The sequence below is a fragment of the Poromitra crassiceps genome (genome assembly GCF_964638095.1).
Source record: "Poromitra crassiceps genome assembly, chromosome: 1".
NCBI lineage: Eukaryota > Metazoa > Chordata > Actinopteri > Beryciformes > Melamphaidae > Poromitra > Poromitra crassiceps.
The window spans coordinates 123,236,106-123,260,508 of NC_139623.1; the positions used below are offsets into that span (position 1 = coordinate 123,236,106).

The window sequence follows — 24,403 nt, forward strand, 5'->3', positions numbered from 1 at the left end:
TGTCCCCGCCCCTTCCCTTCCCCTTCCCCTGGGCAGGCAGGTGAAGGAGTAATAGGTAGGTGGGCCGGAGTGACGACAGGTGACCAGGATGATGAGGATAGGGGTCGGTGGTGATGATGAGGCCAGGGTGTAGTGGGTAGATGGCCTAGAGCAGTGGTATTCAATTAGAATTCAGAGAGGTCCAGTTCGAGAAAATTTCCTTAAGCAAAGGTCTGCAACATCATAATGTCTAACCTGCGTTATGATTCAGTGCCATAGAAGTACCCTAATAGTTGTATCAATGTCTTTATGTAGTCAGCAACAAAGAACAACTAATTAATTTCAACAATGTTTATTTTCAGTTTTCACGTTTAACTGTAGGGGTTTTAAAATACCAAATAATAGGCTAAATAATTCTTATTTTCAAGTAAAATAAGGGCTACATTAAAAAAAAACATATAGCAAAAAGCTTTTGAAAATGTGCATCTTAAAATAAAGTGCTTAAGAAAAATGAAATAAAAGTAGCAGCTTGAGTTTCCCTTTTTCTGGTTTTTGCAGTCTTATCTCAAAATATTTGAACAATTGAACAGCTTACTCCTCTTCTGTTCTGAGAGTAAATGACTAGCTGATTAAGAAGTCATACTTTTGCAGCCTGGGGACAGTAGTTGTACTGGGAGGGAGGGAGACCAGCCAGCCATAGACACAGACACAGCCGCAGAGACAGACAGACACAGACACACGGATGGAGCGGATATGTTTACTCAAATGATTCACAGTGCTTCGTTTGGTAGTGGCGTTTCACAGTGCCGCTTTTAATAAGTGCAACGGTCTCGCAGCAGATCAGACAGACAGGCTTTGAACTGCCCGTGGGGAGGATAAACATGTACAAATCTGTCCAATCTTCATTAAAAACTCGGTTCTCTGTGTCCACTTTTCTCTTTTTAGAGCACGCCATACTTTACTTTTACTTTACTTTACTTTATGTCATTTAGCAGACGCTTTTGTCCAAAGCGACTTACAATACAATACAGTACAGTACAATATAAAATCAAAGAATACACATTATCAACAACAATACAGAAAAATATAGCAAGCAATGAACAAGGTAAAAGACGACAAACAATTATAAAAAGTAGCACTTATAAAGCCATAGCAAACAATAAGCAAGGTAAACGATCGACAATTAAAAAGTAGCACTTATGAAAAGTCAGATCCGGAAGGGCCAAGATATAGTCCAAATAGGTGAGTCTTTAGTCTACGACGGAAAATAGGCAGTGTTTCAGCTGAACTGACTGAAAGGGGGAGCTCATTCCACCATTGTGGCGCCAAAGAGGAAAAGAGTCGGGATCTAGATGAGCGACCCCCGGGTCCGCATATTGATGGAGGGGCTAGACGGACAGGACGGGTGGAGGTACGGAGAGAGCTATGCAATGGTTGGAGCTTAACCATGGATTGTAAATATATAGGGGCTGACCGGTGGAGTGCCCTGTAGGCCAGTACTAGAGACTTGAATTTGATGCGTGAAAGGATGGGAAGCCAATGGAGTTTATGGAAGAGGTGAGTGACGTGAAATAATTTGGGCAGGTTATACATCAGACGGGCTGCAGCGTTTTGAATTAGTGAGAGGTAGGATAGCAGATGCAGGTAACCCTGCCAACAGAACATTGCAGTAGTCCAGGCGGGAGAGAACCAATGCCTGGACCAGGAGTTGAGTCACCTCTATTGAGACACAGGACCGAATCCTACGGATGTTATAGAGGGAAAATCTACAGGCGCGGGCAGTGGCTGTGATGAAGGCTGAGTTAGATAGCTGGTTATCAAGGATTACACCAAGGTTTTTAACTGTTTGAGAGGGCAGTACGGTAGTATTTTCAATTGAGATGGAGAGGTCACTGAGAGGACAGTCTTTAGCAGGGAGGAAGAGGAGCTCTGTTTTGTCAATGTTCAGTTTGAGATCGTGTGCGGACATCCAGGCTGCGATGTCTTTGAGGCAGGAGGCGAGGCGGGCTTCAATTTGGGTGTCAGAGGGGGGGGAGAAAGGAAAAGTTGCGTGTCATCGGCGTAACAATGGTAGGAGAAACCATGAGAGGCTATCACATGGCCGAGCGATCTGATATAAAGAAGAAAAAGGAAAGGGCCCAGGACTGAGCCCTGGGGTACACCAGTGGTAAGAGTGGAGGGTCTGGAAAGGGAACCTCGCCATAACACAGGGCCGGCACCAGGATGAAATGACTGAGGGGGCTGTTATAACTGGCGAGGGGGCTGATTTTTTTTTTTTTTTTTTATATGATATTTTTATATCGTAAAACATAGGTTATATACCCGCTATGCCTATTTCTGGACTTTTTAACCATAATAACCTCTGAAAAGCGCAATAACAACACAAGAAAGACTACTATTCAAAATCAAATAAAACATTTATTTCACAGCAGCAGATTAAGGCATTAATAGAGGTTCAAGGCTTCATAGGTTCAAATTTAATAAATAGCTACATCTCTGACACCTTGTGACAACCAAAGCACAGCAAATAGCGCTTCCCTGCCAATTCTGAAACAACAGAGCTATGTTTACAGGGGGTAGCCTACATCAACTTAAACTGATCAAATTTGATGAAGACTGCAGAAACAGCAGCCTAAACATGTCAGGTACAAACATTGCCTAACTGGCCTTTATAGATTAACTATTCTTTAAAAAAAAAAAAAAAAAATTCAAGTGAGGGGGCCGAAAATTGAACTGAGGGGGCTAAGCCCCCTTAGGCCCCCTCGTGGCGCCGGGCCTGCCATAACACCTGGTATGAGCGATCAGAAAGATAAGAAATAAACCATGAAAGTGCAGAACCAGAAATACCCAGGTGAGAGAGAGTAGAGAGAAGGGTTTGGTGATTTACAGTATCAAAAGCTGCGGATAGATCTAGAAGAACAAGGACAGTGGAGAGGGATGAGGATTTGGCAGAATGTAAGGCATGGGTGACTGAGAGGAGGGCTGTCTCGGTGGAGTGATACTTCTCACCTACTGTATGTGTCTCGGTTTTTTCTCCGCCGTGTGTGTGTATTGCTGCTCACTGACACCAGCTGTGACAAGCAGAGCGGACCTGCATGAGGAATTTTGGAATGGCTGGAATTAGGCATGGGTCGATTTCCGGTTTTACCGGTTCGGTTCGGTATACGAGCCCAAACCGGTTTGATCACGTGCAAACCGAAAAAACCTAAAAAAGAAAAGATTTTTTTTTTTTTTTTTTTTAAGTTTTTTTTTTTTTTTTTTTTGCCAGTCCATTCTGATTGCACTATTGTTCGTATTAGCCTCTTCTCAAGTTGCACTAGTAGGCAAAAGTCTTATTTTGTTTATTATGTTGATGTTTGAAGAAAAGTTAAGCTGAATAGTTATGAGAAATAAAAACAGTGTGTTGTTACAGTTAAAAGGTTCTGCTTATTTGTATTCAGTGTTCGTGCTGGTTGGCAGCATACCAGCTTAGAGGTGCATTATCGCCACCAACTGCAGCCGCTTTGATACGTTTTTTTGGGGAATATCGAACCGGTTTCAAAATGTTCAAACCGACCCATGCCTAGGCCCTATATTGTGTGAATTTGTGAGTTTTGAAGTTTATAAGGCAGCTCAGCTGTAAGCCAATCCATTCTGATTGCACTGCTTGTGTTTTTATTAGCCTTTTTCTCAAGTTGCACTATAGGCAGAAGTCTTATTTCATTTATTATTTTGATGTTTAGAAGAAAAGTTGAGCTATCTCCTCCCACATCAGCTTCTGTCAATGAGATTCTTGATAACTTCAATTCGACAATTCTGAAAACTATTGATAGTGTGGCGCCTGTTAGATTAAAATTGCTGTCTGGCAAAATTAAAGCACCCTGGCGAAATTCTGCATCTGTTAGATGCAAAAAGAAAGATTGCAGGAAAGCTGAGCGTAAATGGCGGAAAACTAATCTTCACATTCACTATGATATTTACAAAGAAAGCCTTCACTCCTACAACCTCGAACTGAAAAGGTCGAGACAATCGTTCTTTTCCGAGATAATTAACAAAAATGTGAACAATGCACGCACTCTATTTGCCACAGTTGATAGACTGACTAATCCGCCTCTCTGTTTAGCACCTGAATTCCTCTCCACTGTCAAATGTAATGAGTTTGCTGCCTTTTTTACGGATAAAATTATTAATATCAGGCAGGCTATTAGTGGCTCCACACCAAGAAATGCTGTGACATCATCCTACCCGCAGAGGATTCACTCCTACCTCTCCAACCGTTCTCAGTTCATTTCCCTACACAACCACTCCTCTGCTCCCTCTATAGTTTCACACGGTGTCCCCCAAGGTTCTGTACTCGGTCCATTTCTGTTCATCACTTACATCCTCCCCCTCGGTCAGATCCTCCGTCACTTCAACCTGGACTTTCACTGTTATGCCGACGACACTCAGATCTACCTCAGCACCACCTCCCCCCACAACCCACCCCTCTCCCACATCAACTCCTGCCTGTCTGCCATTAAATCCTGGATGCAAGAAAACTTTTTACAACTCAACAGCAATAAAACAGAACTTCTCCTCATCGGCTCCAAGTCCACTCTCTCCAAAACCAACAACCCCACCCTCACCATCGACAACACCACTGTTTCCCCTTCCTCCCAGGCACGCAATCTTGGTGTCATCATTGACCCCACCCTTTCCCTTGAACCCCACATCCGTCAAATTGTCAAATCCTCCTTCTACCACCTCCGTAACATTGCCAAAATTCGCCCCTCCCTCTCACACTCCACTGCTGAAACTCTCATTCACGCCTTCATCTCCTCCCGCCTGGATTACTGCAACTCACTCCTCCACGGCATCAACTCCACCCTCATCAACAGACTCCAACTGGTTCAGAATGCAGCAGCTCGACTCCTCACCCACACCAAATCCTGGCACCACATCACCCCTGTCCTCAAAGAACTCCACTGGCTTCCCATCCCCTACCGCATCAACTATAAAATCCTGGTCATCACTTACAAAGCCCTTCATAAACTGGCCCCCCCTTACCTCACAGATCTCCTCTCCCCCTACCAACCCTCCCGGTCCCTCAGATCCTCCTCAGCCGACCTCCTTTCCACCCCCAAGTCCAAACTCCGCAGCTTTGGGGACAGAGCTTTCTCTCGGGCAGCTCCCAGACTCTGGAACGCCCTCCCCCAAGACATCAGAACATCAGAGTCCCTCACAGTCTTCCACTCCCGCCTCAAAACCCATCTCTTTTCCACCGCCTTCCCTTAGTCCCTCTGCTCCCTCCCCCTATCCTTGCTAGTGTGCTGTCTCTGTCTACTGTCTTGTCCCACCACTATCGCCCCCCCCCCACATAGTACTCAGTGTTTAGTGTAATCTCTGTCGTTATATGTTCACTAACGTCTCCCCCCGCCCCCCTCAGTGTTTAGTTTTGTTTAGCCTATTGTAAAGCGTCTTTGAGCCCTGGAAAGCGCTATATAAGTCCCATCTATTATTATTATTATTATTATCTCCAGTTCGATAAATTTGTCCCAGTTCAGCGTTATCGACCACGACATCTTAGAGAAAACTGTGCAAGGCCTTAAATCATCTTCGTGCTGTCTCGATACCCTTCCAACAAGCTTTTTTAAAAGTGTTTATAACTGTCTGTCGTCGGACCTATTGCAAATAGTTAATAGATCCCTTGTGACCGGCACTTTTCCTGAGTCCCTGAAAACTGCAGTTATTAAACCCCTACTAAAAAAGCGCAGCCTTGATGCATCGGTAATCAGTAACTACAGACCAATATCTAATCTCCCCTTTATAGCCAAAATAATTGAAAAGGTTGTTTACCTACAACTCAATAGATTCCTAACCTCAAATGATCTCCTAGATAAACTCCAATCAGGCTTTCGCCCCCATCACAGCACTGAAACCGCGCTTACTAAAGTCATAAATGACATCAGAATGAACACAGACTCAGGCAAAAATTCGATTCTAGTGCTACTGGATCTTAGCGCTGCATTTGACACTGTTGACCACTCAATTTTATTGGACAGACTGGAAAACTGGGTTGGGCTATCGGGTACGGTCCTCCAGTGGTTCAAGTCCTATCTTCAAGACAGGAAGTACTTCGTCTCCATTGGCAATTACACATCTGACCTAACTAGGATGACCTGTGGGGTGCCTCAAGGATCCATTATGGGGCCCGTTCTCTTCAACCTTTATATGCTCCCTCTAGGCCTAATTATGCAAAAAAAACAAAGTAGCCTATCATAACTATGCAGACGACACTCAGTTGTATATAACTCTTTCCTCAGCTGACTATGCCCCCATAGAATCATTGTGCCAGTGCATTGATCAAATAAATAACTGGATGTGCCAGAATTTCCTACAGCTAAACAAAGACAAAACTGAGGTCATCGTGTTTGGCCCCAAAGAACAAAGGCTTAAAATCACTGCATGCCTTGAGTCTCGATCCCTGAAGCCTAAGGATCAAGTCAAAAATCTTGGAGTTATTATTGATTCCGATCTCAACTTTAACTCCCACATTAAGTCAATTAGAAAATCTGCTTTTTATCATCTTAAAAATATAGCAAGAATTAGGGGATACATGTCCAGACAGGATCTAGAAAAACTAATTCACGCCTTCATTTATAGTAGGTTAGACTACTGCAATAGCCTTTTTTCTGGTCTCTCCAAAAAAGAACTTAGGCAACTTCAACTCATTCAGAATGCTGCTGCTAGAGTACTAACGAAGACTAAGAAAGCTGATCATATCACTCCAGTTCTTAAGTCCTTACATTGGTTGCCAGTGTGTCAGAGAATAGATTTTAAAATACTGTTATTAGTCTATAAATCACTCAATGGCCTAGGCCCAAAATACATAGCTGAATTGCTCCCACGCTACGAACCATCTAGAACTCTTAGGTCAACAGGGTCCAGCTTATTAACTGTCCCTAGGATCAAATCAAATCACGGGAAGGCTGCATTTACCCACTATGCTTCTGCTAGCTGGAACAAATTGCCTGAAGACCTCAGATCTGCCCCAACCTTACTTACTTTTAAAAATAGACTAAAGACTTTTATGTTTACCGTCGCCTTTAACTGCTGACAGCTACTATGCAAACCCAATGAGTCCTCTATAAGTTTTAGCTCTTTCTGCAACTGCTGCGCCTGCTGCCTATTGCACTTTTTTATACTCTTTTTTTTTTTTTTTTTAAGTTTTGTTGTGATGCTTTTAAATGTCCATTTTATTTCTTCTTTTGGTTTATTTTCCTGTAATACACTTTTTATACTCTTTTTTTTAAGTTTTGTTGTGATGCTTTTAAATGTCCGTTTTACTCTCTTCTTTTATTTTATTTTCCTGTCAACCATTTTATGTGAAGCACTTTGAATTGCCTCTGTGTATGAAATGTGCTATACAAATAAACTTGACTTGACTTGACTTGACTTGAATAGTTATGAGAAATAAATACAGGGTGTGTTTGTTACACAGGTGTCCTGCTTCTTTTTATTCAGTATCATTGCTGGTTGACAATACCAGCTTAGAGGTGTATTATCGCTATCAGGTGGACTGAAGTTGCACTACAGACAGTTATGGGCCACACTCGGGAGCCCTGCTTGAAAAAAAAAAAAAAAATTAATTAATTAATTAATTAAAAAAAAAATCGGTATACCGGTTCGATCCGGTTTAGACAGCAATATCGAACCGGTTTAACTGCAGTCAAGCCAGCCCTCACGTCGGAAAGCACGGTCATTCTAGCCCCCACTTGTTTTGTGGTGCGTAGCATTACACGTAGGCTGTATCTTGATAAAAACAACTCAACAACGACATTACCACCGAGAATTATGGCATTTCGTAACAACGTTAACAATGTTATAATATAATAATAATAATATGGCTTGACCACAACATGGCTACTGACTATCGATAGTTAGCAACAACAAATGTGTTAGGCTCCAAAACGGAAATCCATAAAATGACATTTAAACTAAGATAATACAATGGTTATCGTAATTTCTACATCTATATTATCAAGGAAATATTTGTAAGGATGCTTTTTTCCTCTCCTTTTGAATTGACAGACTGGATCCGGAGCTTTGGCATATTGCTGCCCCCCACAGTCTGAAGACGTATCTGCCTTTAAGGGCTGTCCCATTTTAAAGTCGCAAGATAGCCCTTAACACTTAGTTTTGAGGGCTACTAAGATTGAGGGTTGAGCTGGAGGGTTAAGATTGAGGGTTAAGAAAATAATTGGGATTGGGCCTAATACTATACTGCTAATTCAGGTCTAGGTAGTCTAGGTCTAAGTTTAGACTGATACTGCTGGCTTGTGATAGCCCACTGAGCAGTTCAGGACTAAGTTTATTAACCAGCTATTAGGGCTGTCACTTTTTCCCAAAATGAAGTTCGAACGGACTTCGAATTGCCTGCAAAATGTTCGAATATATTCGAAGTTTTTTGGTTAATTAAAAAAGAAAACTTTTTTTTTTTTTTTTTTTTTTGCAGGCCAGGCCACCGGGCATCGTGCCCGATTATGCAGTCCACGCCTGCCGGTTACATCGTATAAATATATATAATATAATATAAAATATTTAAAGAATATTTAAAAAAAATCCTCAGCTGTCCTCATGGTCCAATCAGTCAGCTCTCCCGCTGCTGACAGTCACAACACTGCCTCACAAACTTGGCTGCATCCAACTCGAGACAACTTTTCAGACCCCGGGGGGAATCTGGAGACTTTTTCTGACATGGGATTAACATTACCAGCAAGCAGCAGTTGGTTAATTTGGTTAATAAAAAATAATAAAAAAAACGAACATGGCAAATTACATTCGAACATGCCCCTCCTCCCCCACATTTGAAGTTAAATTCGAATTTCGAATAAAAAGTGACCCTACCAGCTATTAGATTTTCTATCTAAGCTACTGGGTCGAATGATGCCATATTATTAAATTAGGTCAAGTCTAAGTTTATACTGATACTGCTGGCTTGTGATAGCCCGCTCAGCAGTTCAGGACTAAGTTTATTCACCAACTATTAGATTTTCTATCTAAGCTACTGGGTCGACTGATGCCATATTATTAAATTGGGTCAAGTCTAAGTTTATACTGATATTGCTGGCTTAAGACAGCCCGCTCAGCAATTCAGGATTGTCCGGTGTGCACAACATTGTCAGACTAAACTCCGGCCCAAAAACCTATAATCCGCTACAGAAAAATGTATATTGTTTGTTTATTAACTGGCCCCTGGCCTTCTATCGTTTTACGAAAGTGGCCCCCGGGCAAAGCAAGTTGAGTATCCCTGCGGTAACCCATGGATGGGCAACTTTGATGATAGAGAGGGCCACACAAAAAATTCCTCGTTACCAGATTTTGCTGAGGGCCGAACGGCGCCAGCGCAAAAAATCTGGGGTATTTGAAGCCACGTTTAGAGGAATAACTCCTTTTAATTAACAGTTGTGATGTCATTATTCAGTCTTAACCACCAATATTTGATCCTTTTCTCACTCACTCCTATGTCACCACCTGCAGGGCTTGAAATTAACTTTTTTGACCACCTGCCAATATGGCTGCTAGATTTTAAAGTTACCAGCCAATTTGAATTTCCAATAGCCAAAATGTTTTTCTTGAAATAAACCAGAATATGAGTGGGTTAATTTAAGCATAAGTATCAGTAAGTGGCCCGGGATTCTCAAAGCCTGTGTTGAGGGTCACACAAGAACAAAAATCTTGAAGCTAAATAAATCCAAAACCAACGAGTTAATTATTTAAATGTTTACTTCAATGTAGAACAGTAATTTCTTACACATGAGATTACTTTGAGCCTTTTAGTCATAAAGATTATTGAAAGATATCCCATATTCCAGACTGAAATGCTATAACAGAAGTGGAGTATTGGCCAGAATGACATGAACATTTGGAAACTTATTCAGCAGGTATCTTGCATGTTGCGTTCAGGTGCATTGTAAAAAAATAATAAATAATAAATGTTTTTTTGCAATTCCATTGCGGGCCACACAGGGGGCGCCGGCCATATTTTGCCCATGTGTGTTCTAAAGTGTCTTGAAGGCATTCAGCATCATCAGATTCTCTTGATAGCACAAAAAACTGTATTGGTGTTAAAATGACTGCAAAGCGCGCAAAGGGCGCGATCCTGGCGGCTGGTCTGGTGCCCTTTGCGCGCTCGGAAAAAGGCCTCTTCATCTACAGCTCCAGTGCTGAATTTCAGTTCCAGTCCGCCCCTGGTGGTGACACACACAACATCAGTAATGGCTTCAGCGAATGAGGGACAAAACCAGGTAATGGCTCGGCCAGAGTAACTGACGGTTTGCGTAGCTACTTGAATGCTTTTTTTTGGTTGTGGGACAGCGGTTAGTACCAATCCCATAGAATGGCTTTCTCCGTCAGACCACTTGCATGCCGGCAGCATGCTGCAGACAGCAGATATCACCCTGGCAGACAGCATGCTGCAGACAGAAGATATCACCCTGGCCGGCAGCATGCTGCAGACAGCAGATATCACCCTGGCAGACAGCATGCTGCAGACAGCAGATGTCACCCTGGCCGGCAGCATGCTGCAGACAGCAGATATCACCCTGGCAGACAGCATGCTGCAGACAGCAGATATCACCCTGGCAGACAGCATGCTGCAGACAGCAGATGTCACCCTGGCCGGCAGCATGCTGCAGACAGCAGGTATCACCCTGGCAGACAGCATGCTGCAGACAGCAGATATCACCCTGGCCGGCAGCATGCTGCAGACAGCAGATATCACCCTGGCAGACAGCATGCTGCAGACAGCAGATATCACCCTGGCAGACAGCATGCTGCAGAGAGCAGATATCACCCTGGCAGACAGCATGCTGCAGACAGCAGATATCACCCTGGCAGTGTCTGCTTCACTATGCTCTGCTCTCGTCTCCCGACATGACCAGATATTTAGCAGGATGGATATCTGTCAGACTTCTGTGACTCATCGGCGAGCTCTCATGGAGCTCCCCGCTCGCGTCTGTGGACAGTTCACATTTAACATGTGAGCACCGATTTGGGAGCGCCGAGCCAACGTCATTTGCCTCTGATCTGGGGGGGTTTGTTGCCGAGCTTGAGGGCTCGGCGCTCCTAGTCTAAACCAGGCATAAGGGAGTGCCAGCAAACCTGCACACTGCAAAGTCCACAGTCAATGTGGCATTTTCTTTGTTAAAATCTGTCCGTTTGTTCATATGGACCTGCCAAACATTGTTTCTGCGGCAACTATGCAGTAGACTTAAGATTTCCTCTCTGAAGCCATCAAGAGACTAATCCTGGAACTTCTCAACTAACAGTGAATGGTTCATTTTTACAAGGATATGGGCATGTTTCCTGATTCATGACTATTGGTAACCTTGTGAGGCAGCTGATCCGGGAGGGGGTGGAGGGGTACTTGATAACAAAAATACACATCTGGTCTGATCAGGTGTGGCATATATGATTTGTAAGATCCATAGAGTCGATTGTGAGATTGCTATTCTCTCCTTGTCTCCTCTATCTCCCCACAGGAGGGCAAGGCCAGCTTCCTGAAGTGGCTGCACACCCAGGCAGACCCAGAGGGCCTTGTCAAGTTGTCCAAGGCCTCCCTCAGAATGGTATCCAACATGGAGCTCCAGGATGGGCCTCTGCTGCCTGACGGCTCCCTGGCCCTGGTTACCCACTCTCTCGAGTCCCAGAGCTGGGACCAGTTCAGTATGGAAACCTACAGCAAAAACTTGAAGACCAGCCTCCTGGGGCATACCCTGCTCTATGCTGATGTCACTACCACCACCATGGATCTACTGGACGGGTACGTACTCTCCTATCAGCTTTTGGAATTTTGAATTCTGAACTAAGAATCAACTAAGTGTGTGTTGTTAAGTGGAGGGAGGAAGGTATTTTTTTCAGTACCGTATTTATCTTTGTCACAACTTTCTCAAACTACCCTGACCCTAACCGAGATGAAATACTGAGATATCCCCACCCCTCCCAACCAAACATACTGAGATATCCCCAACCAAACACTGATATCCCCACCCCTCCCAACCAAACATACTGAGATATCCCCAACCAAACACTGATATCCCCACCCCTCCCAACCAAACATACTGAGATATCCCCAACCAAACACTGATATCCCCACCACTCCCAACCAAACACTGAGATCTGAGATATCCCCACCACTCCCAACCAAACACTGAGATCTGAGATATCCCCACCCCTCCCAACCAAACACTGAGATCTGAGATATCCCCACCCCTCCCAACCAAACCTACTGAGATATCCCCACCCCTCCCAACCAAACCTACTGAGATATCCCCACCCCTCCCAACCAAACATACTGAGATATCCCCACCCCTCCCAACCAAACCTACTGAGATATCCCCACCCCTCCCAACCAAACCTACTGAGATATCCCCACCCCTCCCAACCAAACCTACTGAGATATCCCCACCCCTCCCAACCAAACCTACTGAGATATCCCCACCCCTTGGGGGTGGGGAGGGCGGCTTTGGCTCAGGAGGTAGAGCGGGTCGGCCAATGACGCAAGGGTTGGCAGTTCGATCCCCGCTCCCTCCCAGCTGTTAATCGCTGTGTCCCTGGGCAAGACACTTAACCCTCCTTGCCTCGTATGATTGGTATGATTGGTATGAATGTAGACATGAATGGTATGATTGGTATGAATGTAGACATGAATGATGATGGTGGTTTGGAGGGGCCCGTTGAGCGCCAATGTGTGGCTGCCACGCTTCTGAACCACCGGTACGAATGGTGTGAACGAATAATGATTCTGTGTAAGCGCTTTGAGCCTTGGAAAGGCGCTATATAAATCCAATCATTATTATTATTATTCCAACCACACATACTGAGATATCCCTAACCCTCCCAACCAAACATACTCAGATCCCCCCACCCCTCCCTGCCATACATACTGATATCCCTACCCCTCCCAACCATACATACTGAGATATCCCCACCCCTCCCAACCAAACATACTGATATCCCCTCCCCTCCCAACCAAACATACTGAGATATCCTCCCAACCAGAGCTGCCTCCATCAGTAGCCCTGCAGCCAGGTCAAGACAGGAGGAAAGAGGAAACGGACTTCAAATGGCACTGTCTTATATTTACATTCATATTTACTCTCGTCTAGAGAGTAACGTGACCCATTCAAAACCATTGGAGGAACTCTTGATGTTGTACCAGCTGGTCGAAGAGGGATTGCGATGCAATGACTTCCTTCCTTCTTCCTTCTTAAAAATCAACTTACAACTTAGTCTCCTGTATCTCAACCATAACCATGAGTTCAAAATATTGCTTTTGTGAGTGGCATAGGCAAACACCTGCCTGCCTTGGTGATAATACCGTTGCTATTATGGAACCCATTTGTAAATGAAGGTAGCTTTGGCCCTAGGGATGCACCGATATGAAAATTTAGGCCGATGCCGATAACCGATATTAACATTGCTGTTATGGCCGATAACCGATATTTACCGATGTCGATATCATCTGTATAAAAACACATTTCTATGATAATAAAATGTTGTACATACTGAAAAACACATGTAAACACTGAATTTGAAAAGGTAATGCATTTCTCTATTTCAAAAACATTTGTAAAAGCCCATAAATCCTAGATTTACTGCATTATTTCATCTCAATGTGAAGAATTTGGCTGATACCGATAACCGATATCAACATTGCAACATCGGACCGATACCGATATGTTAAAAAATGACTAACATCGGCCGATACCGATATGATTGCCGATATATCGTGCATCTCTATTTGGCCCCAGTGTTTCCGGCAGTGCCCTGCAGTCCAGGTAGGCAGTGGTTGGACTTCTTGGTCTGCTCTTTTCTTCTTTTGTATATACGGTAATCTGCCTCACTAAATATAACTCAGCTCAAATACCTGAAAGAATTTCCATGCAGTTTTGACCAATATAGTCCCTGCGTTTAAGAGAGGCATCTCCATAAGGTCACTATGCCAATCCGAAGGCAGAGATGTATAAATTGATTCTAGACTGAATTTTGAATGCAGATTGACACATGATGACATGAGCACTGCCAGCTGCCTGTTGATTATGAGGCAATGAGTCTCTTCTGGAGTCCACAGATGAAAATTAAGTTGACACCAACTTGGTGAAGGTACAGTGACAGGAGATACAACGGAAGCAATAGAGGAAGAAATGGCAATTGAAGTGTGTATGTGTGTGTGTGTGTGTGTGTGTGTGTGTGTGTGTGTGTGTGTGTGCGCATGTCTGTGCACGTGTGTGTGTGTGCACGTGTGCGTCCGTGCATGTGTGTGCGTGTGTGTGCGTGCGCACGTGTGTGTGTGTGTGTGTGTGTGTGCGCGCGTGTGCGTGCGTTTGTGCATGTGTGCGTGCGTGCGTGCATGTGTGTGTGTGTGTGTGTGTGCGCGCGTGTGCGTGCGTTTGTGCATGTGTGCGTGCATGTGTGTGTGTGTGTGTGTGTGTTTTGGGGTGGGAGGGTAGCTGGGCTGGAACTAATTTAATGGCTGAGTGACCTCACTGCAGCAAAGGCAAGTTGCACCTAATAGACGTCTTTGTCTGCATCCACACATGTGAGTGGAAGTGGCCGGTGAGCAGGCAGATCTAGCAGCAGGTGGGAGCGATTAAAACTGTCATAAAGTTTGAAAAATGGATTGTGGAGCGCTGCTGAGTTGATTGGAACAGACAGTGTTGTCATTAAGGTTGTATAGGAACCAAAGTGGGGTGAATGACTTGGCCGTGCAAAAGGAAAACATGTTTCTCCAGTTTGATTTCACCATTAATATATGAGATATCCCCCTGTAACAAGCTTGATTAAGTGGTATTGAGAAAGCCTTTGTTTGATTTATTTTAGCAGTTAGTACAATACATGATATTAAGCTGCCTCAGAGAGAGGCTAGTGTGAGCTGAATGAATTGAAATTTTTATCCGGATTCTCTAGGTGTGCCAGAAGAATTAACCAAATACTCTCTAATTGTCTTGTCAAATTAATTCCCATTTAGCTAATTTGATCTCCAATCTAAATTTAATACAATGTATCCTGTTCAAAATGTGGAGTCTAATTTCTTAGAATTAGTGAATAATATGTTCATTAAAATTAATGTGCCTTACTTTGTCTATTTTTGCAGATATTTGTTGCAACTTGCTTTTATTGTCATTGAGTGCGTTTATATGCACACTAATACAGTAAACTGTTTATTAGCGGATTTCTAGAGTTACCTGATTATTCAAGTGTCATGTAAACAACATCCTTTATTGGATAAAGGCCGTTATCAGTTTATGAGAAAACCGATAAACACACCTAGGTTACTGCTGAATCATCAGGTTTATTCATTGCCGTCAATTTCCACTCACGCACTTTGAAATGTAAATGCAGAAATCAGATTATTGCCTGTTACCTGATTATTCTCAGTTATCCGTTTATTGTTTGCATGTAAACAAACTCATAGTAAATTATGAGAGAAGTATAATTAAAATTATGAGTTTGACTTAGAAACATGCAAAGCGTAATGAGTAAATTAGGTGGTAATACCAAGATTAGAATGCTGATTAACTGTTGCATTTTGAGAAAAATCAAATCCACTGAACAAAAATAGTTTCCATTCAATTCAAGAGATGTTTCCAGTGTATGGGAAGTGTACAGTAAGTGTCTGAGAACAGAACACAATTTTCTTTCTTAATCCCGAGGAATAGTGGAAGTAAAAATAGACTGAATAATAATATACAGTAATTGAATCGGTTAACTGCACATTCCTATGCAAATGCTTTACTACAGTAGTGAATTGGTCAAATCTGGTAACTAAACAAAGTTTCTTGCTGTGAGCAAAATTTATTGGCTACATGCGTGCTCAAGTTTTAGTGGTTTATATGTAAATGTGCCCTCCACCCATGCGGTTAGATTATATTGTGTCTTTTGTGTGTGTTACTTTTTTGTCCTTTTTTTGTGTTATTTACTGTGATATGTTGGCCTAAAATCTTAACCAAACCAGCATAGTCCTCGATAGATTTTGAATTAAGTTGAATCCATTATTAGAGTCCTTTGAATGCACAATGACAAAGGTTTCCTTATATTTTAAATAGATCGTGGAGGGAGAGCTTACTAAACAGTTTGGTTTGAAGCAGAAGTGCCTACAGGTCAATGCTTCCCTGGGCCGAGCGAGGAGCTGATGAAAACTCAGCTCGACTCACTATAGTGTCCTCTGGTCTGTAAGCGTGGGCTGAATGGCCTGCAGGCTGCGTGTTTGCCCAGGGTATTAGTGCTTTGTTTGGCCAGGACCAGATCAGAATAGCTGCTAGACAGCCAGGATAGTCTTCTCACAAGGTCACACCAAACTGGAATCTCAATGCTCTCACTGGGCAACTCCACACTTAACATGCTCTTAGACACTATGCTATTCCTATTGCGACCACAATTATCAGAACAGGGATTCCAATAGTAGAGATCAATTTAAATTGTTTTATATACATTGTTAAACTACTGTAGTGAAATTGTGGAAAAGTATAGCTTGCTTTACTGATAATAGTATTTTTTGCAGTATTGTATACATCTTGAATTTAAAATTGGAGTAGCATTTACACCTAAACCAGGAATGTACCCCCGTGTAGTCCAACGTTCTGTACAGATTAAACATCTGCTGCACTGGGCTACACAATGAATCAGAAAGAAACAAAACATTGAAAACACAAATTTGACTATTGTCATTTTAAAATCACAAAAGCTTGCATTTTGGGTGCTAAGCAGCAATGAAAAAGTATAGCAGTTAATTAATAGACTGATTCAAGAGTCAATCATCAGAAAATTAATCACCAACTATTTTTCTAATCGATCATCATTTAGACTAATTTCTACGAAAAAAATACAAAAATTATCTTGTTCCAGCTTCTTAAATGTGAATATGTTCTGGTTTTCGTTAGTCTTCTTCTGATTATATTTGGGTTGTGGGCTGTCGGTCAAGACAAAAGAAGACATTTGAGGATGTCATCTTGGGCTTTGGGGGGAAAGTGAATTATAATTTATTAGAGTGAATTATAGGTTTGGCCTTTTCTATCTAATGGTATGGCTTACGTAGCGTAGTGGTGTGTGTGTGTGTGTGTGTGTGTGTGTGTGTGTGTGTGTGTGTGTGTGTGAGAGCTTGTCAGCTTGCAGCAGACATCTCAGCAGGCTGTTGGTGTTGTGTTAAGGACAATTGGCTTGCAGGCTGCTTGTTAACAGTGTGGAAGTGTTTATTTGTGAGCACGGTGGGATAAGAGAGCATGGTTTTCTTTAATGCCACTCGGCCACATGGTGCAGAGATCATAATGATTCTTTTCCTGCTCGGCTGAACTCGATCCCAGCGCCTGCAGCCACCTACTTCCTATTTGTGGGCTTTCTCTGCTAAGAGCTCCAGGCTCAGACAGAAAAACCCAAGGGCCCACTTTTCATTTTCTATCTTTGATTTATTTTTCTCCCCCTCAAATAACAAGCGGCATACAGGAACAGAAACAGTGAAGGATGTAAAATTTTAACAGAGATGGAAAGTAACCAAGTACAAATACTTAATAATTTCAGGTATCTGTACTTCACGGAGTACTGTATTTTTCTGTCAACTTTTTATTTTTACTCCCTACATTTTAACACAAATCTCTGTACTTTCTGCTCCTTACATTATCAAAACAGGCTAGTTACTTTAGTTTGAATTAGGCCTGCACGATATGAGTAGCGATGTGTGATAACATTGTTCAATATAGCGATGACGATACGACTTGCGATAAATAAACAAATATTAAAGTATGCATATAGCTATACAGTTCCTATGTCTTTCTGCTTTAATAAGGCTAACATAGCCTATGCCCACTGAATAAAGAAATGAAATACACACTGACTCTAGCTGAAACTACACACAGCGTGTTTGGGCTTTGGCAGAGGGGCGGAGCGCGCTGTTGCAAGGGAAAGGTGTACGCTGGATTTACAACACAAGACAAAATGATCAGATGCTGAGTGGGAATGCATGACGCATGTAAATAAAACCACTTTTGTTATTCATTGCGTTTCAGGCAGTCTTTGCGATGTGTTTATTGCGCATATTCATATTGCGATAACGATTAAAATACGATTAATTGTGCAGCCCTAGTTTTAATGCACGACAGACAAAAACTAACGTTTGTCTGTCTATAAGTATACTCTTTATACATCTTAAAACATGTTTGGAGAGGATCTTTTAAATTGAATAGTCTCCGAATTATATTAATATGACCTGAGGTTCAGTTAGCTTTTCACAGAAACAGCCGGTAGAAATAGAAAAACGTTATTACATTCCAGAGCCTGTACATTCTTTTGACTTTTGAGTAAACAAGTTGAATCAGTACTTTTACCAGTCTTTTTTTTTTACATAAGTAACTATACTTCTATTTATGTAAAGAATGTGTGTACTTTTCCCATCTCTGAGTTTAAATGATGTATATTTCTAATGCAGTCCATCTGATATAGTTGTACAAATTCTGTCCGTCTGTGCCTTTTCTGCCCCTGGATGCATATTTTTTTTCTCCTTCTGCCATTTACCATGTTTTTTCTTAGAAGCGATCCTCAACTTTCATAATTACAAAATTACAACTTGTAAGCTTGGGAGTGCTGCAATTTATTTAAATAAAAACAGTCATAATTCTGAGCATGGTACATAAACAGAATACTGTTCAGCTAATAGCAGTGTAACACCTTCATACTCTGGAAGTCTGAATAGGACAAACAACCTGAACAAGGGACTCTTCTAGTGAAAGCTTTCCCAGTTGTTGGGCCAAAGCCCTGGCAATCAGTGTTTGTTTTGACAGGGAATCCAATATCCAAACTGACACTGTATGGAATTAGGGTCCTGTTTCCTGTAAAAAATACAAACCATCGGACAAAAAAGGGATCTGGTTGAGAGAAAATGGACGCCTCATAACTCCTGCAACAGGTTTGTGCATAAAAATCAAATTGGTCCAATTGACCTTGCATGCTCTACCTGCAATTATATAAGATTGTCAGCAGATGGCTAAAGTCCTCATTTCTTATTCTGGGGAGCATATGGTGCAGTGTTTTTTTTATGTCCAGTGAAGGTATGCTAGACCCTGGACTCTGGAGCCCCGGCCAGGTCAGTCCAAGTCAGGGATGGAAGGATGAGAGTATGTAGGTTGTCATTCCTACCAACCAGAATACTGCCTGACATGCTACATAGTCAGTATGTACTCCTACTTACTGTATACCCCAGTCCTTCCAACCAGAATACTGACATGCTACATACTCAGTATGTACTCATACTTACTATATACCCCAGTCCTTCCAACCAGAATACTGACATGCTACATACTCATACTTACTGTATACCCCAGTCCTTCCAACCAGAATACTGACATGCTACATACTCGGTATGTACTCATACTTGCTGTATACCCCAGTCCTTCCAACCAGAATACTGACATGCTACATACTCAGTATGTACTCATACTTACTGTATACCCCAGTCCTTCCAACCAGAATACTGACATGCTACATACTCAGTATGTACTCATACTTACTGTATACCCCAGTCCTTCCAACCAGAATACTGACATGCTACATACTCAGTATGTACTCATACTTACTGTATACCCCAGTCCTACCAGGCAGAATACTGACATGCTACATACTCAGTATGTACTCATACTTACTGTATACCCCAGTCCTTCCAACCAGAATACTGACATGCTACATACTCAGTATGTACTCATACTTGCTGTATACCCCAGTCCTTCCAACCAGAATACTGACATGCTACATACTCAGTATGTACTCATACTTGCTGTATACCCCAGTCCTTCCAACCAGAATACTGACATGCTACATAGTCAGTATGTACTCATACTTACTGTATACCCCAGTCCTTCCAACCAGAATACTGACATGCTACATACTCAGTATGTACTCATACTTGCTGTATACCCCAGTCCTACCAGGCAGAATACTGACATGCTACATACTCAGTATGTACTCATACTTACTGTATACCCCAGTCCTACCAGGCAGAATACTGACATGCTACATACTCAGTATGTACTCATACTTACTGTATACCCCAATACTTCCAACCAGAATACTGACATGCTACATACTCAGTATGTACTCATACTTGCTGTATACCTCAGTCCTACCAGGCAGAATACTGACATGCTACATACTCAGTATGTACTCATACTTGCTGTATACCCCAGTCCTACCAGGCAGAATACTGACATGCTACATACTCAGTATGTACTCATACTTACTGTATAACCCAGTCCTACCAGGCAGAATACTGACATGCTACATACTCAGTATGTACTCATACTTACTGTATACCCCAGTCCTACCAGGCAGAACACTGACATACTACATACTCAGTATGTACTCATACTTACTGTATACCCCAGTCCTACCAGGCAGAATACTGACATGCTACATACTCAGTATGTACTCATACTTGATAGTCTGAGTGAACCCAGCCTTCAACGTCACACGTGACGTCACAGACTATGCTTGACTGATAGTACATGAAGGTCACGTGGAGGCTGGGTTTACCCAGGCTCCATACTTACTGTATAATAATAATCATAATAAATATGGGATTTATATAGCGCTTTTCAAGGACTCAAAGACACTTTACACTATACACTAAAAGGGCGGGGGCGACGAAGGTGCAACAGACAATGGACAAAGACGACACAGACACACAGGGATAGGCAGGGGGAACTTAAAAGAAGGCAGAGGAGAAGAGATGGGTATTGAGGCGGGGTTGGAATACAGTGAGGGTCTCTGATTCTCTAATGTCCGGAGGGAGAGAGTTTCAGAGCTTGGGAGCTGCCCTGGAGAAAGCTCTGTCACCAAAACTGCAGAGGTTGGACTTGGGAGTGGAGAGAAGGCCGGCAGTGGTGGATCTGAGGGACCGGGAGGGTTGGTAGGGGGAGAGGAGGTTGGTGAGATATGGGGGGGCCAGTTGCTGAAGAGCTTTGTATGTGATGATGAGGATTTTGTAGCTGATCCGGGAGGAGACGGGAAGCCAGTGGAGTTGTTTTTATATACTGTATGTATACCCCAGTCCTACCAGCCAGAATACTAGCATGCTACATACTCAGTAGGTACTCCTACATACTGGATACCACAGTTTGGGAACCAATTCTATAGAATATGACGAGACTTTGCGCAATATTGAATACCCCCCCCTCCCCCGCACACGCACACGCGACAAATAATAATCATAATAATCAATTGAAGTGAAGCGTCTGGCAGAAATGGCAGCCATTGTTTCCTTCAATACTTGAATAGTACGATCACATGTCTAGGCCGTTAACACATTCACTGCCAGCAGTTTTTTTTTTTTACTGTAGGTAGCTTCTGCCAAGGTTTTTTTTTGAGGATTCTGGCTCATCTTTCAAGAGCCGAGGATTATTTTCTGCTAAGATTTTGTGAACACAAAATATCTCAAAATAACTAATAGAATGTGTGCTTTCTCTGTCTAAAAGAGTTAGTTTGTAGAGTTAGTAGTTATGTAGGCATTAGCAGTTGAATACAGCATGGTTTCAGCGTCTGAAAATTTAAGCTGAGATAAATGGCTTTTTGTGAAATTCGATAGAACAGTCAATTTAACCATTTATTTTTGGCGTAAGACGTCAGACATCTAAACAATAGTTTTGAACAGTAATTTCCTCCATAGCAGCAGGAAACCCCCCTCTCCTTCAAACTCCTCCCTCCGTGTGTGTTCTCCTCCTCCCTCCGTGGCTGCAGCGGTACAAGCGAGGCTCTGCCTGTCTGTGCTGCCTGGCTACTGGCGGCTCGTTCGTTTCGGTTGTGAGCTCAGCTGGAATGAAGCTGCGTGCGATTGTGGGCTTTCTGCCGGTGTTTCAAAGTGTGTTGCACCCATAATCTATTATGCAAATTTGCAATCCCCCACCGCCAGCTCCCAGCGCGAAAGCGAAAGCGTTTTCGCCAATCCATTTTACAGTATGAGAATGGTTTCCTCGCGTGTTCCCCTGCAGTTTTGGCTCGGCTTTTTCTAGTCTGGAGAGCACTGTCGCCACTTAGTGGGTCGGTGGAATGGGTTCTACACGTTCGGTGGCTCCCATATCTTTTTTTTTGACGAGTTGACTTGTCAACGGCAGTCAACCGTTGGATTTTTTTTGACGAGTCAACTCGTCGACGGCAGTGAATGTGTTAATAACAATATTGTACGTATTGCTATAGCCTAGAAATTGTAAGACATTTGGAAGAAATAAAATAAAATACCCGTCCCTCTCTCAAATTATTGCCAATGTACTACAGCATCAGAGTATCCAATTCCGGCCAGCATATGACCAAAGAATCACCAATATTTTCTTCCGTGTATATTCAGTATATTCATATACTCGATAGTAACCCTTTATTAACCATTCTTGTACCTTTACAGTGTTATAGATACTTGTAAGAAGTGCAGGCTCTGTACTCAAAGCTCTTATCTTTCTATTTATCAGCCAATACTGATTTCCTGACACAAGTATCAGCCCAAACACACCAGACGCCTATCCTACGCTGAAGCAATGCTGAAGCAACACCACGCGGAGGGACTTTCATTTCGGCGTCCTTGTTAACGGGGGCGACAGATCACACCGGCCGCAGTGCGTTGCCTCGCTGAAGCAACGCTGCACGCGTGCTGCAGCCATAGTTTCGGCGTGTGGTCTATTTTCACAGAGTGCTTCTGGTGTGAATGGCAAGGCTCCTGCTCGACGCTTCCGTGAAGCGCTGCTTTTGGTGTGAACCAAGCGTGCTTGTGCGTCAAAGCCCTCGCCAAATGTGCCGAGGGCTGTGCCACGGCTGGCGAGCCTGCCAGCGCAGCTGGTGTGCAGCTCCCCGAAAATGTGACTCGATGCAGATGACGTGAACAGCGCAAGTATAATATACTGTAGATGTGGAAGATGTGGAGAAAGATTACCAAGTATATGGACTACATTCTCTCCTTGGGCTAACTTCTAGTCTTTGAAATCCTAGTGAAATAACACAATTTACTCATTTTGTTGGGGACTCCCCTGCGGCCCCCTCGTCAAGCTGACGTTCGAGTATATACAGTAGGTCTAGCTGCCGTCGGCAAGGCTCCAAGTCGAGGCTGACATTGGAGGATGTTCCCAGCTGAACTGTAAGTGGGATTTAAGGCTTTCCGTTTCTTGTTTGTTTTATGTGCTTAAATGTGTATAGATATTTATGAAATTTGATACAATTGTATTACCTATCTTCTGAAATATGTATGCAGGGCCCCAGAGTGCTCATATTTAGGTGCATTTTCCCACCGTAAAATCTGCCAGTACGCCTAAATATTTTCATTGGTCGCACCAGTGCAACTGACATCTAGCAGGTCTGTGTGTGTGTCTGTGTGAGTGTCCCACAGCGCGCTGTGTCAATCTCATACACACACAGAAAGACAGAGAAATACTAAAAGAAAACCTTTTCAATGGCTGTTGTGTTTTAGACTTGTGCAGAATCATTTTATTTTGAAAATATCCGACTGGAAGTCGTATTGTTATTATCGCTAGCGGACCACAGGAGTGCAGCCAGCCAACCAGTTCTCTGGTCTCCCTGTATCGTATACAAAATGACAAAGAAGGTAACGCTTAAAATGTATTATTGTGGCGCCAAAAGGCATGTTTAAAATTTTGGGTGCACCTAAATTACGTGCTGGTGCACTTAAATGAAAAAGTTAGGCGCGCCAGTGCGCCTAACTTAGTCTGGAGCCCTGGTATGAATTTATGTCACTTAGCTTTCGGTTGGGAACGCTGTATAAAAATACAGGTAAACACTGGAAATTACAGAGTGAGTGAGTGAGTGACCGAGAGTGTCTGGAATTGGATACTGTCTGGATACAATTCTGTTACATGTTGTGTGTATTATGTGCCTATATTATGTACCCATCACTACATGTATGGAGTGGATACACTGCATAGTCATTTAGTGTCACACAGCATGTTAATTATAGTAGCTGGTTTGGAACACTAGTGGGCAGGTGATATAACTGATCAGCACACCTTTAACCAGACCAGAGGAAATAATCAGTGAAATCATGTGGTGCAGTCTTTGTTTGGAATCCAAACCTGAATAGTCTCGGCTCTCCGTGCTCCAAGACAACAGCGTTGGACTAAAGGGTCCATTTTTGGAAAAAACACAACCCAAAGATCTACATTTGCAGCATAAAATGAGATGAACACTGTTGACCTCATCAGAATATAACAAATTGCCATTGAAGCATATTGTTTCAAAGATAAAGTTTTCCTGCGACACATTATTTCTCGGGCAAAGATGTAGCCAGCTGAAGAGAGATTTTTTTTATTTATTATTATTAATTGTTGTCCAGAACCTCTAGCAGACCGGGCCCGGCCAGACCATCCTGTCCCAGGCAAGTAGCAAAACAAGGTCATCCCTGTTCTGTGCCTCAGCTGCCCCTTAGTAA

The 24,403-nt window shown here is 42.8% G+C and overlaps 1 protein-coding gene across 1 annotated transcript in view; it reads left to right on the forward strand.

Moving 5' to 3' along the window:
- The window catches only part of hlcs (holocarboxylase synthetase (biotin-(proprionyl-CoA-carboxylase (ATP-hydrolysing)) ligase)), a 125,684-nt gene that overhangs the window by 42,804 nt on the left and 58,477 nt on the right, over positions 1–24,403 (forward strand). The window contains exon 6 of the mRNA XM_083635561.1: positions 11,481–11,761. Within this exon, the coding sequence (XP_083491687.1) occupies positions 11,481–11,761 (281 nt within the window). The remainder of the gene's footprint in view (positions 1–11,480; positions 11,762–24,403) is intronic.